The sequence below is a fragment of the Anneissia japonica genome, unplaced genomic scaffold (assembly GCF_011630105.1).
Source record: "Anneissia japonica isolate Jap-2015-1 unplaced genomic scaffold, ASM1163010v1 scaffold16662_len1167910_cov178, whole genome shotgun sequence".
In the NCBI taxonomy this organism is placed as follows: domain Eukaryota; kingdom Metazoa; phylum Echinodermata; class Crinoidea; order Comatulida; family Comatulidae; genus Anneissia; species Anneissia japonica.
Window position 1 is genome coordinate 1042753 of NW_022732216.1, and position 15289 is coordinate 1058041.

At 32.6% G+C, this 15289-nt stretch overlaps 1 protein-coding gene across 1 annotated transcript; it reads left to right on the top strand.

The window, feature by feature from the left end:
• Positions 1 to 616: 616 nt before the first annotated feature.
• On the top strand, positions 617 to 14891 carry LOC117115622 (SID1 transmembrane family member 1-like; the record flags this gene model as incomplete). Its single annotated transcript, XM_033259487.1, has 7 exons — positions 617 to 716; positions 8658 to 8731; positions 10118 to 10164; positions 11054 to 11159; positions 11513 to 11623; positions 13088 to 13201; positions 13838 to 14891. Coding segments are annotated over 7 exons (615 nt in total), but the record flags the coding sequence as incomplete, so codon positions are not given.
• Positions 14892 to 15289: the final 398 nt, after the last annotated feature.

Here is a 15289-nt window from a genome sequence, read left to right on the forward strand (position 1 = left end):
TATATAATCGTGTTTCAGAGAAAATGGCCAAAACATGCTGGAATGTCAAATTTTTAAAAATCTATTTTATTGCACTAAACTAACCTTCATATATCTACACATCATTCTATGCTGTTATTTTCCCCATTTTCAATGTTAAAACAACACTTTTTAAGAATTTAAAGATAGTTTCTGCATGAGAAATGCCTGAAATCATAAACTTTAAAGGCTGATTTCTCATATATTATTCTTTAAACAGCTGTGTGGTTAAACGCTTGTAACTTCATAAGGAAATGTCCGATTTGAATGGTTTTTTTTACCATTTTATAGCTGTTATTTTACTCTCTAACACTGTATTAATAACTCAAAATCGATTTTTGCGACGAGTGACTGGTTTGGCTTGTCTTTGCCACATATATATATATGTATACTTTGTATTTCGGGAAAAATCTAATTAAACTGTTAATGTACTTTTGAGGAAGCATTCTCATACTTATTGTCATATATATAAAATATGCATTTCAAATATTAACAGTATCATTTCTCAAGTATAATTATTATATTAACATAGATTGTATATTTTAATTTTCCTTCAATAATGACATAATTTTGTGTATATTTTATATTTTTGCAGGTTTTGAATTCATTTTGGTTTTATTTAGTGTATGCAATTGTACACTTCCTGATGTGTTTAGTCCTTAGTGCTCAGATCTATTACATGGGGCAGTGGAATCTAGGTACGTATGGTATTATTGTCAATTATAGGAAAAAACCTATGATTTTTCATTTGTATTTTACATAGTAAATAATTGTTTATTGATTCATTTATTCATTCAATCATTCATTGATTCATTTATTAAATTATTCAATTGTGTATTCATTTAATCATTTAGTTATTGAGTTATCCATTTGTTTATTCATTCTTCATTTATTTATTCATATATTTATTAATTCATTCATTCATTTATTTATTCATTCATTCATTCATTTCTTTATTCATTCACTTTGTTATTGATTTGTCCATTTGTTCATTCATCCTTATTCATGTATTCATTCAGTTATTGATTTCATCCATGTGTTTATTCATTCTTCATTCATTTATTTATTAATTCATTCATTCTTTAATTTAGTCATTTAGTTTGATTTCATCCATTTGTTCATTCATCCTTTATTCATTTATTCATTCTCTCGTGCATTCATCCTTCATTCATTTATTCATTCATTTAGTCATTTGTGCATTCATTCAAATATTTGTTCATTCATGCATTCATACCATCATTCATTTCATTCATTTGTGAAACCAGTCATTCCTCGCAAATCACGTTTCAGAGAAAATGGCCAAACATGCTATGCCAGACACGTACTGTGCACGACGGTTGTCGGCCTACGTGATTCTATAAAGAACGCAATGAGACAACATACGCGCAACGGATCGTTTTTAATGAAGATCAGTTTAGACTGTTCGGACAATAGACGGCGTCTCGTCGTCTATAGAGAGTGGAGTTGGATTCCCGGCTTTAGATTGTTAAACATTTTGAAAACTATTTTATTGCACTACACTAAGCATTTGTATCTTCATAACGAAATGTCAGATTTAAATGATTCTTTCACCATTTTAATAACTCTCATTTTACTTGTTAAATAACTTCATCAGGTTTGTAGATGTAAGTGATACTTGGTTTTGATTTTAAAAAAAATTATATATTTATTTTCATTTTACTGCTCAATTGTGTAACAATATCTAAGAAAGGAGTGACTGGTTTGGCTTGTCTTTCCCACATTTTATTCATTCATTCATTCTTCCTACATTCATTCATCCATTTGTCCATTCATTCATTTATTCTTTCATTTATTTGTTCATTTATCTAGTTATTCATTCATAACTTATTAATTCATTGGATTAGAAGGAGAAGTGTCTTAAAGAATTATTTCAAGTGTTAATGTTATCTGATGGAATGGTCCCAAGTGAATCGTCTTCAAGGGCCAAAAGCGTGACCTCATAGCCGTTGTCGGTGAGGTCGGGACCCTAAGGGAGGATAGTTATTGGCGTTCTTAAGGTGAAGGCCAAGAGAAGGGGTGTGGGATATATTAAATTGAGGTGGTAGAGACATGGTGAGAGGACTACAAGGTCACATTAAATGTAGGGGGAAGTCAGACCCGACCTGAAGCCATTTTTAGGTAATTAATATATGCTTCTAACAGGGGTGCCTGGTTCAGGAAACTTGAGAATGCTGTTGAGAATCTTCTCACAATCACCATATTCAGTAATCCAGGAGTTTTACACAGAGGGGGCCCAGGGAACGATTTTCACAGATTTGGGGGGGGGGGGGGGGGCCACCATGGTTGGGAAAGAAAATTTAAGATTATGGCACCCAGACTTCAATTGGAATATAATTTTCTTTTTTTCTTCATGTTTTTTGGAAAAACTTTAAGCCCTCTTCTGAATTTGCTACTGACATATTTCTTGGAAACATTTTTTCCCCTATTGATGTAAACTTATCACGGGTATTAAGTGTTTCTGCAGAAATTTTTAAGATAAAATGTCCTAGTCCCATTCATTATTCCCCATTTTCCCTAGGCTTTAAGAATAGATAAAGGCCTAGTACTTTCAAATTGTGCTATGATCTGGTAGTATGACAGATTTGTATTGTATGTGAAAGGGTCGTGAGTTTGAATCCCAATGAGGGTGGATTTCTTAGACTAAAAACACACCTTTTTCAAACCTTGTAATTTTTTATTTTGTTTTTTCATATTTTTGATAGGCTATTTAGTTACCCAACACCATTAGAGCATCTGTGAGTTGTGATCTTGCCAACTGCTGCTTAATTGCCAGTGGTCTCAAATTGCAGGAAAACGATCGCAGTGGTGTTGGCTCTTCTGCAATAGTCTGTCTCTTCTGACATTTAGTTTCTGTGTAGCCTAGGATAGCTTTGTTTTTTCTTGTTTTTCCTTGTTTTGCGCATACAGACCATGTGCTTTGCGCTATATAAGTCTCCAACCATTACCATTCTGTTTTCGTTCTTGGTCAGAATCGTCTTTAATTATGTTCCATAACATATTTATACAGATACATGCCTTCCTTTTTACATATGAGCTTGATTATACTTTATTACTAATTCTTTAAGTTCATGGCTTTTAATTACGGTACATTTGAGTTGGGCAAACTTACATTCGACAGCGATGTCGATAATGATTAGTTTGGTTATTTTTTACAATTTACTGAAATATACTGTTATACATTCATTTGTCGTTACTATTTTAAGAAAATGCATTGTTATATTGTGAATAAGTCTTTGCAGCTTGTTCTTATTCCATCACATTGTCATTTAAGTCATTTTTGTAATTAAGATTGTCATAATTATAGATGAAAAAATGTATTTAGGTCGTTGTTCAGATAGATAACATGTGTTCTTTACTGTGAACCCTTCAAATTGAGCATCTTCTGGTACATTGTCATTGAGTAACCTTTCTTAACTTGCTGATTGCACCTCGCAAATTCATGTCATTGACTGCGGCGAATCGAAATAAGAAATAATCGTAATTTTTAATGATATTTTGTATCCGCTGCGTTAATTAAAAATGACTGCACTAATTGTGTCGCAAATTAGTCGAAACCAATGCTAGGTTTTTTGCAGGTATTTTTGGCAGAATATATCCAGTCAACTGTTTGAATGGCAATTATATTGAAAAAAATTAATTAGATTCTCGTCACCGCCCATTTCCTTTCTTGTTACCGCCTCAATTGTTTTTTTTTTAACATTGCAATTCTTTTTTTGCAGGGTGTCATCTTAAATTCAGATTTATTTCACATAATCAATGTAAAGATAAACTTTGTGTAAGGAGTATAAAACAAAATTTAAATGTAACAAATGATACTGCAAGGGGGTAATTAGTAATAGTGTTTTTCACATTCCTCTACTACATTGACCTATTCGAATAAAACTGTGTATTACCAACATAACCACATGATCCTTGGACAAAAAACTTAATTTCTTTACTTGGCCTTAAAGTTGCACGTTCAGTACATCAACAGCAGGTGCCACAATAAGGAGGTTACATTCAGCGCAACGGCCAATCACAGTTCAGTCATATGTTGATGAATAATCAATTTTTAAGTGAATTAAATTGAGAGCCCATGGAGGATTATTACATTTTTAACAGGTATAGAACAATTAAAGTTGGCCATCCAAAATTTATAAATGGAAGTTGCAAACACTACTGTATTTATTTATTTTTTAATTTAATATATATATACATACCCCCATTATGATGTGAGATTCAGCGAAAATGAAAACACTCGAAAAAAAAATTTCCATTCTGACTTCTTCTGACTTCTATTCCAACTTAAACCATTTTTGGCAATAACAGTTCACCGCACTATAGCTTTCTGTGCTCAAAATGGCCCAAGTTGGAACATCATCATTTGATCTGATTAAATTCTATAATTTTAAACTCTTTGTATTTGCCTAGAATAATGTAATTAAATTATTTGTTATTCGACAAGGGCCATTTTCCTACTTTTTGGGAAGAAAATTCCGGCAAATGTGTTTACAGTGAAGTTTATTAGGCTATTTCAGTATTTGATAAGGTATCGCTCAGCATTTCTTTTGTGTTATTTCATAAGTTGCCTATAATTATTTAATATTTTAATGTGATTTTTATCCAGTCCAAATTCAATTTCCCTTCATATGGACTAAACAAAGAATGATAATGATTGATTTATATTGATGTATTTTTATCAGGGCACCTTGATTTGCAACCAAAACTGATGGAGAAGGGGGCCATTGCCCTCTGTTATGATTGACGACCTTCATTAGGTCACACACATAATGACTTGATGATTTTTGAAATGGGTGTATGCGATTTCTTTTCCCCTTCTTTTGGTTTTTGCGGTTTTGTTTGATATAAAAACGTTTTTTTTTTTATTTAAACCAAAATAGTAAAAAAAAAAGTATTTACAATAAAATTCAGTCTATCTAAAAGTAGATGATACTAAATAATTATAATGATAATAATAATAATAATTATAATAATAATAATAATAATAATAATAATAATAATAATAATAATAATAATAAAGGGTCAACCATCCGCCTCTGCCCTGGCACAATCCTGGAGATAAGGATTTATATGAGTAGTGAACAAAAGACATGGGTGTAGGCTATAAGATGCAGACTTCATTCCCCTACCTCCCACCGTTATTTTCCCACCCTTATAATGTTTTCATTGTTATAGGGATTTAGTTCTCTATTCTCAATTTTCACAATTAAGGATTTTAAAGTTAATTATCAAAGAACTATTTAATTTGATCTGTTACAGGTTGGAAGTTAATAACATATATGGTAATTTAAATGACTTGTTCAAGCATTCTAATTGTTTTTCTGATATTTTGGCAGACAAAACTTCTTTTTTGACTGAAGTTTCAACATTAATAGAGATTTATTCATACTTTCAGTTCGGTTTCTTAAAGGTACTTGGGTTTAAAAAAGCATGATATTAAGGTACACATTTCGTAGTACAAAGTAGCGGAAATGTGAATGATCGATTTTGGATAAAAATAGACTCCAGCTAATCACCCCAAAGCTCCATTAATGGGTATGATAGAAGCAAATTTCAAAATCTCAACCAATTGAAAACAACAAACAAGTTGCAGCTACTAGATTTCCTCACTATATTCGTGTCATCCTTGTTGACTGGTGATAACTATCTGCAAAACAGTAGCAGGCTTTAATTCATAGTTTTTAAAAACTTCACACTATTGCAAATCATTGCAGGAGCCAGTGGACTGTTGATACCACAAGTTAAAAATTGTCCTTCCTAATTAACCAATCAGAGACAGGTAATTTGATATTATGGGTGTGCCTACGGTGTTCTTATCATTGCAAACACCTTCTGAGAATCATCCTTATATCTGGGTGAAATTAGCCTTGGAATCGCAAGCAAGACAAAAAGATGAATTAGTGGAAATCTTTCTGATGTTCTAATAATGAACTGACCAATCGTATTGATGCTTACTGATTGCTGGCCAATTAAAGCTTTGGATCATGTTAATTGTATAGTAATCTTACATTGAAGGGTGTTATTAAAGATAAGATAAAAAATTAAATTCATTTAAATTAATTATTAATCTGATCATGTCACAGTTTAGTACATGTTGGCTGAGGGATCTGGCTAATATCCAAACCCATAATGGGAATCTAATACATTGTTAATTTCATATTTGAAAGCATTAGTATTACAGTATTGAATGATTATAAATACTGCTTATGTTGAGCTGAAAAACAATATATTTGGAATTGGACAGAAACAGAAAATTAAATCTTTAGTTTCTATAATTAACTTTATTATGACATGGTATAAAACTTGATTCAGCTAGAGTTGTTCTTCTAACAGTCTGTATGGAAGCACAGAATAACTTCAGTAAGATAATGTAGACTTAAAAACTAACCGTATAGCTTAAACTACTTATGATATTAACAATCATTATAATCTCGTAATTACCAACCAGAAGATTTGAAATGCGTGACTACACCAGTTGGCTGGGGGGAGGAGGAGCTGCCAGCGCCTCCTAAATTCTACTAAGTGGGTGGTTGGCTGAGTTATTTTGGTCAAAAAATAGAAATATTCTCGGTGAATTGATTCTCGATTGAGATAACGAAAGCTCTCTAATGACTCAATTTACTGCATGACCATTTTTATATTTTTAATAAAACCAATTTCTTCTAATTTTAAAAACATTTTCCTCTGAATTCTTAATAATTCGTTATCTCGCATAGACTTGCTAAATGCGTGACAAATTTATTATCACAATGTGTTTCTGTAACATGCGTGTTTCATCCAAAATCAACTTGAAATGCACGAACCGTCCATGCAATGCAATCTACATGCAGGAAGTCTTGAAAAGTGGGGGATAATGGGGGAAAAGGTGAAGTGTGGGGGCCTCGATAAGCAGTTGATGTGCGCTACTCACAAAATAAGGTGATTGTAGGTGATTTTAACAACTTGCAAGTGACCTTTTTTTAGGGGGGGGCGACTGGGGGAGAGAGTAATTTTTGGAGGGGCGTGCACCCCTTGTGCACCCCTTAGATATGCCACTGTCTACATGGGGTGCAGACATTTTGCAACCAGGACGCTTGGAAATCCTAACCCCTACTCCACCGCAGACAATCCTGACATTTTGAGACCTACAGTATAAGGAAGTAAAGTAATTGCTTACTTTGTAAATTTTAAAATATTTTATAGCCAAACCAATCAGCATAGATTTTGTAATTTTTGTTTTAACAAAGAAGGTTTTCTGTTTAAGTGTTTATCTTTATTATGTCACTGAACCAAGTTTCTATGATTTCATTTTCCTTTTTTTTTTCTTTCTTTTTTTTTGTTGGTATTGGCGGAATTTTAGGTTACATAATACCAGGTAGACCCACTTGCTGATTACAATATTGTCTTTCTAACTGTACAGTTTGACTAACTATGTGTTACTGTGTGACAATGTGATGTGTAACGACAGACAGTGATCATAATGAAAGGCCTAGCTGGCTCACTCTGTATTGACTGAATGCTCGGCCGAATTATTCCTTTCTTGCTGTTTGCGATTGCTTTCTCAGGATTCAGTTGTCATTGAGATCTGTCCTATAAAAACCACATTGTAACCACACAAGAATGAACATTACTGTTTTATTTTTTAGTGGGCCTGGATATAATTTTGACATTAATGTGTGAAACAGTTGCTTTATTAACCATTGCTTATTAACAATTAAGTGTTCTTATATATTTTACCATTTTATCACAGATATTTCATAGAGGTCTAGGCCTACACTGTATTGTAGGCCTAAGCATTTGTGATATACTTTAGATTTTATAACCAATAGCGGTAACATACGGCTATGATGTATAATTGTATAAATGTTATCTTGGAGTTGAATGTACTTGAGTTAAATGGCCTTAATTACCTTAAGCCTACTACCGGAAACATAAGTTAATCTGGTTCGTATTGCTACACTTGTGTTGACCAGATTAATATTACTTTACCATAAATTTTTGCTACAAGACTGTGATATCTGTAACATTATAGTGAGTGCATGATTGCAAAAAGTTTTTGCTCAATGTGTTGTGGGCTTTTCTTGTGGATGTGCATTCAGTGGTTTTTTTTTAGGCCTTTTATAATAGTGATGATAGTAAAAGAAATTCAGGTAAAATCAAATGAATAAATAATGAATATAATAATGAAAATAATAACAACGATAATGAAGGCATTGGCGGAACTGGCTTGTGTAACGACAAACAATATTTTGTTGGGGAGGGGGGTGGTAGCAGGTATTATATAACCACATCATGTCATCAATGTTCAGTCATGTCATTAATGTTCATCTATTAACACTGGCGCTATATCAATGATCATCTACTACTATTATTACTATAATATAATATGTACTGATTTTGTACAAATATTCTCTTTGCTTTTGTCATGTGTGGTTTTCTGTCAGAGATAATGTACAGATCTTGTATAATTTTTATTCTTTTCTAATCAGAGGATGTTTTGGGGTTTTTTGTCATCCAATCATGTATTCATTAGATGAGAAATACTGATGCTTCATACAAACTTCACATTCATGCATTTTTAGCCTTTATCCCATTGAAATATTTTGATTAATCTATTTCCTACTTTTTAATTCTTTTAGACTTGGGAATTTTTAAAAGAATTTGGAATGTAATCCGAACGGATTGCCTTCGCTGCTCAAAACCAGTTTACACGGTAAGAATTTTCATAATAGTTGTGCTATATTCTGATTGGATGAAAATTTGGAAGTTTTGATTTTTTTTTTTTTTACATGGATACCGTATCAACACCATTAGTTCAGATAGCTGTAAAAATTGGAATTAATCACATCTCATATAAAATATTAATGCTTAATACTGATTCTTGCTTGTGTCCATGGATAAGAGGCTTTACTCTAATTACCATACCTCGCCCCTTAGATGAGATGTTAAGCAATATGTATTTGTGAGCTGTCATCACAACATTAGTTTTGTACAAAATATGAAAAATGAGTTGTTGCTGTAATTGGATAGATGATTGTATAGTTTTTTATTTTAGTCTCAGAATAAGGTTCCCAGCTTGAGTACAATCCGAGTAATATCACTTCTAAATTCAGAAGTTTGAAAAACATACTTTAGAGAAAATAGCCACTAAAGATAAACAGTTGTTGTAATTTGTGTTGGTTTTCTATCACTTCTGAAAAAGAGCTTTACAAAATGTAAAGCTAATGTAACATTTGTTATCCTGAAATATGTAACCTATCAGAAACATTGAAACCCAATATTTGTCAAAATATCACTTCATATATATCTTCTTGAATATCTCAATTTGACCTGGCGTGCAACAAGACTCATTTTGTCACGACACCTCACATTTGTACATAATAGCTTGATGTACAAAAAAAAAAAAAAAAAAGGCATATTCAGAAATGATGAAGGGATTTTTCCCAGTCATTTACCTGCTGATTGGTTGTGTTTATTTAATCGAAGTGTGTTTTCTCAGTAAACATATTTGCTGTTTACATCTGTAATGATTGCAATGATTTTTAATTATCTTTTTATCTCGTAACCCCTCTCTACTGTTTTGTGTGTTTTTTACAATCTTGTAAGTGATGATTCTTGTTTTCACTGTTGGTTTGTTTATAAATAGAATAAATAAAATAAATAAATATGGCAGAAGTATTAAAGCTCTGTCCACACCATCAAATTTTCTGTGACAAAAAGCTGTTGTATGCCTATATTTAGTCATGATGTGTCTATATATGGTCATGATGTGATGTTATCATGACCATATTTAGGCATGTCACATGTTTTTGGTCAAATAAAATTTGATAGTCTGGACAGGACTTAATAAACTTTAAAAAAAAAAATCAAAATGTTTCATAATCAAATACTAAAGATATAATTTCTGCCATACAAAATCAGGAAAAACCTTACAAAAATTCAATCTTAAGTTTTGAAAAACTCATTTAGAAGGATCAAATAAAATTCGAACCAAAAACTGATAAAGAAAAGCTTGCTGATTTACTACAAAAATAGTTTTTTTTTTAAATGAAAATTGATTATATTTATTCTTCATTTTCCATTTTCTTTGTCTCTTTAGGATAGAATGGTTGTGCTCTTGATAGGCAATGCAGTTAACTGGTCACTGTAAGTTTATGATAACCTTTAACCTTTATAATTGTTACAATCTATCATAAGTTGACTGGCACAGTGTAGGGTATAATGGACCATCCTGCTAAACCCCACTGGGGCAGATCCAGGATTTTTGAAATGAGGGGGGACCAGTTTTATATAGGCCTAGATGTAGTATAAGTATACAGATAAATATGTGTCCAATAATAGTATGATTCATGTTCAGTATTTGTGGCAAAGATAAGCCAAACCAGTCACTCATCACAAAAATGAATTTTTGGTTATTAATACATGTACAGTGTTAAACAGTAAAAATTAGAGCTATAAAATGGTGAAAGAATTATTTAAATTCGACATTTCCTTATGAAGTTACAAGCGTTTAAACATACAGCTGTTTATAGAACAATACTTGAGAAATCAGCCTTCAATTTTATGATTTTGGGCATTTCTAAGGCAGAAACTGTCACAAAATCGTTAAAAATTGTTGTTTTAAAATTGAAAATAGGAAAAGTAACAGCATATCATGATGTATAGATATATATAAGGGTTAGTTTAGTGCGATAATAAAATGTTTCAGCATGTTTTGGCCATCATCATTGAACATGATTTGCGACAAGTGACTGGTTTGGATTGTCTGTGTCACGTATGCTGTTACAAAATTATGTAACATTTAGTATTTGTATGCCATTTTTGCATTTTTTCTGTTAGAAATAATGAGAGACTGCCCTCCCTAAATCTTCCCCTGCCCCAACTCTACTACAACTACTACTAGGGCCACAAAATGAAACATTGCTGAGAGTGTGCAGTCGTAATTGTAAACTTTGGTGTGTGTGGGACAAACTGACCGCTATAAAATTTGTCAAATTACCTTTTCTTTATGTTTTTTTTTTTTTTTTTTTTTCAGAGCCATCGTTGGTCTTGCCAAACAGCCCAAGGACTTTGCTTCATTCCTACTAGCAATATTCATCATTAATCTTCTCCTGTATCTTATGTTCTACATCATAATGAAGGTAGGCTAAGTGCAAACTCAATAGTACGAGCACTAGTGGGGGTTGACTGGGGACAGAACCCACCGTCGGGGATGAAGCTAGTAATTTTGTTGGAGAACACTGCTTTGAATAAGCATTTTTACAGTCTAAAATTATCTTTTCTGGGTCTCTGATGGAGCTATTTTATAAATTATTCTATTACAAATTTGCTTAGGTAGTTGTGGTATGGTTTGGTCTTGTTGCGGACTTCTATTGTACTAATGTTAAGAGGTTGTTGACGCTCGATGAAATATGCACTGCAAAAATTGAATTGAATTTATAACTATTAATTATTTACAAACATTCTGTTTGTACAATTTTTTTCATATCTGTAGATCCGATGTAAAGAGCGCATCCTACCGATAGCTATGATATTCCTTGGCTGTACCGGTATAATCTGGGTCATGGCTCTATATTTCTTCTCTCTTGGTATAACTCAGTGGCAGGTAGGTGCAAAAATTCTAACTTATTTACGGATTAATAACACACCGGAGCTTAGACGGTATATGCCTTCTCTAATTATCAGAATAGGAAAAAAACATGTACCATAAATGGTCAAATAAGCGCAGCGGCGCTTATAACATTTTTTTAGGCTTCAGTGCAGCGCTTATTGGGGAGTGGTGCTTATAAAAAGTTATTGGCGTGGCGCGCTCTATTCCCGTTCCCATGTTACCTATTTCACCTATTCCCGTAGTTGCGTAGGTCTTATCATCGTAAATAAATGTTTATACAGAAATTCTTGTGACGTCATTGTGTTATTTATTTATTTATTTTAACACTGTATACATTGTATTTAAAACCCTGTTTCTCAAAGTGTTTCATTTCACACAGGGCAATATACACTCTTGATTAATACTCTCGGTGCTTAATAAAAAAAATCATGCTTGGTTCAGTGCTTATTTAAGCATTTACAGTAATTATTAAAGAGTAACCAATATTCATTTGTTATAGTAATCAATTCATTTTTAATAAATTTTTGCGTGAATGTTTTTATCCATGTTTACATGTAGAGTGTGTGTTTCAATGTTTTAACATTTCATCAAATGTATTTATTGAAATGTTCCTTCCAGACATCTCCTTTTAAGGAATCTGAAATTTTGAATCATAAGTTCCTCCTAAGAGACATGTCCCTTAGATATCTCGGATACCATGTATTAGGAGCAAGAACATATATAATTCCTTGAAGGGTTGCTTAGATGTCATAGCATATACAAGAAACAGGAACATATACAATTCCTGTAGGAGAGTCACTTAGATATTTAGGATACCATGTTTCTAGGGACAGAAATTGTTTTTTTTTTTGTGCATTTCCTTTATTGCATTACAAAAACACATTTTTTGGCTGCTTCCTGTGAAATGAACTACAATACCTAACTGCATTACATTTATCGTTAAAAATATGTGTTGTAATATATTGATTGTAAACTGGACCTTTAAACAGGATAAGGACGCTGTTGCAAATATATAATGATTGTTACAATCTTATCACCATCATTATCTACATCATGCAGGGGTGGCGATGCCGAGGTCCCCGACGAGGGAGCCGATGCCCTTGACGGGGTGTCAGATTTTCCCAACGAAAGCAGTGTGGGTGTGGTAGAGCTTCGATTAAAAGGTTTTGAAAGGGGTCCAGAAAATTTTAACAATTTAGGGGTTTCAAAGGCTTATTTAATCGATTTTAGAGTCTACTAATATCTAGAAAATACATATCATTTTTTTTCCTCCCCGACGAATTGTGCTTTTTCTCCCCGGGGGTGGGGGGACCAACACTCCTAATCATCATCAACAGTTACATCAACATTATCATTATCATCATTCTAAGTTCATGTTACTGTTGAGTGTACTTTCAAGATTTGAATTGGTTTACTTACCAAAGTTTTGTCATTTTTGTTTTACCTGGTTAATTTCAGAAAACACCTGCCCAATCACGCGAGGGCAATGAGGAGTGCATCGTGATGGGTTTCTACGATGGTCACGATGTCTGGCATTTCCTGTCAGCAGCTGCCATGTTCTTTTCATTCCTGGTGAGTGTTTCCATGATTTTCCATTGTATTCAAATAGAATGTAGATATATTGGTATGCAGAGAATGCACCATTTTTGCAATAAGTTAATTAAACTTTACAAGTCTCACACAAGTCACAGTAGTTTACTGAAAATTGTCATGGTCTCCTACACTCTCTTGAGCAAGTGAGAATCTCCCATTCACTCAGGCCAGACTATCTTATTCCTTGTTTCACGAACTTATTTCCTTACAAATCATTAGAGGATGGCAGAAAAAAAATTAAAATAAAATTTAGTCTTATTTAGCAAATGGTTTTGCTGAAACTTTGAGATGGAGAAGAACATTTTTTAAAATGTTATTGTTAAAATTTTCGGAGGCTTTGCCCCCTGGACCACTTTTGCGCCTTGAACACTACTGCAGTGGATTTGTGCGCTTTATAAAACTTATTATTATTATTATTATTATTATTATTATGGAAGTTCATTAAACCAGATATTTCTGAATTGGCTTCTACCAACATGGGATCCCAGAACTTCGATTTTAAAAGAGCATAATAATAATAATAGGAATGTATCTACAATTTTCAAATGCAAAATAATATGTTACAACGATAATGAATTATTTACTTTTAAAATCTAAATTTGTTTTTCATTTCAGCTTGTACTTGTATTAGATGATGATATTGATAACAAACCTAGAAATGAAATCCAGGTGTTCTGATGAATATGTAGATTATGTAAATTAACCTGCTGAAATCTGTACGAATATTTACTATGTAAGTTAGAGAAGACAACAGCCTGGATATTGATCCTGACCATGTAAAGTGAGCTTCACATTTTATCTGTTGCTCTGTTTAAAAGATTAAAAGAAACTCTGCTGCCCTCTAGAGTGTAACATGTTGTTACCCATTTTGATATTGTAACTCCAAATGTTATACTGTCTTCATGTTGGTGTTTCATGGCTGATATTGTGTGTTTTAAGACCATTCTTTAAATACATTCTTGTTATTTCATTTGTAAACTAACCAATGACATACATGAGATTAGTTTATTGTAATAAATGGAGCAATAACATACATTGTTTAAATAGCTAAATGAACAACAGTAATAATTAAGGTAAGAATAATTCAACAGAGGCTGAGGTAATTGCTAGTTTGGAATTACCTTTACTATGTAATAATGTAGTCAAGTTGTAACAAGGTGCTTGTCTGCCAAGTCAAAGTTCCTGGGTTCAAATACGATCAAAATAAGAATTGTTGTCATGGTTTCACACCTTGTTGTCTTGGGTCCAAACAGCTCCACTTCCTGAACCTTGTTGTGTGACTTAACCCCTGTTCACACAGGACTTTGGTCAACTAATCTTGTACACACCTTGTAACGTTCTTGTTAAAATTCACTCAGGCCATCTGACTGCCAAACCTTTTCGCCTTGTTTCATCCCATTAGCCAAGGTATAAACGGTGCCACCATAATGAAAATCATCCCATCAACTGTAATGAAACACAAACATACATACAGTATTTATTTTTAGATCATTACTTCCGGGTTCCTCCCTAAACCCCAAGGGCGAGAGATTATGTTCCGACGACCACTGCAAGCAAGTGAATGATGTGCAAAAAAAAATAACCAAGCTGTTTTCTCTCAGTAGAAAAGTTAAATGTGAAGAATGTGATGCGATTATATCTTTCTGAGCAGCAGCGTAATAAAAAAAAATTTATTGCTTATTTCATATACCCAAAAGTTCTAATTTGTATGTTGTCTCTATTCAAAATGGCCATTTGCAAATAAAAATATGCGAATCTACCCTCCGTATTGGGAGAAATTAATACAATGTTAAACCATAATTGGGTATTGTGAGAAAACTTCATACTGTACAAGTTAACCAGTGAGTAGAAATACAGGCTTTCATTTAAGTATTTTTAAATTATATTTAATAATTAATTATTAACAATATAACAAACAATTAATATTGTCTTCTATAATCTACTTAAAGTTTTTTAACTAATCATTGTACTGTAACTGTCATTAACAGTATAAAGAAGATGAATGCATTGTGATATAAGAATGAACTGTACTAAAATGATGAAAATTGTATAAGCATACATTCCAAC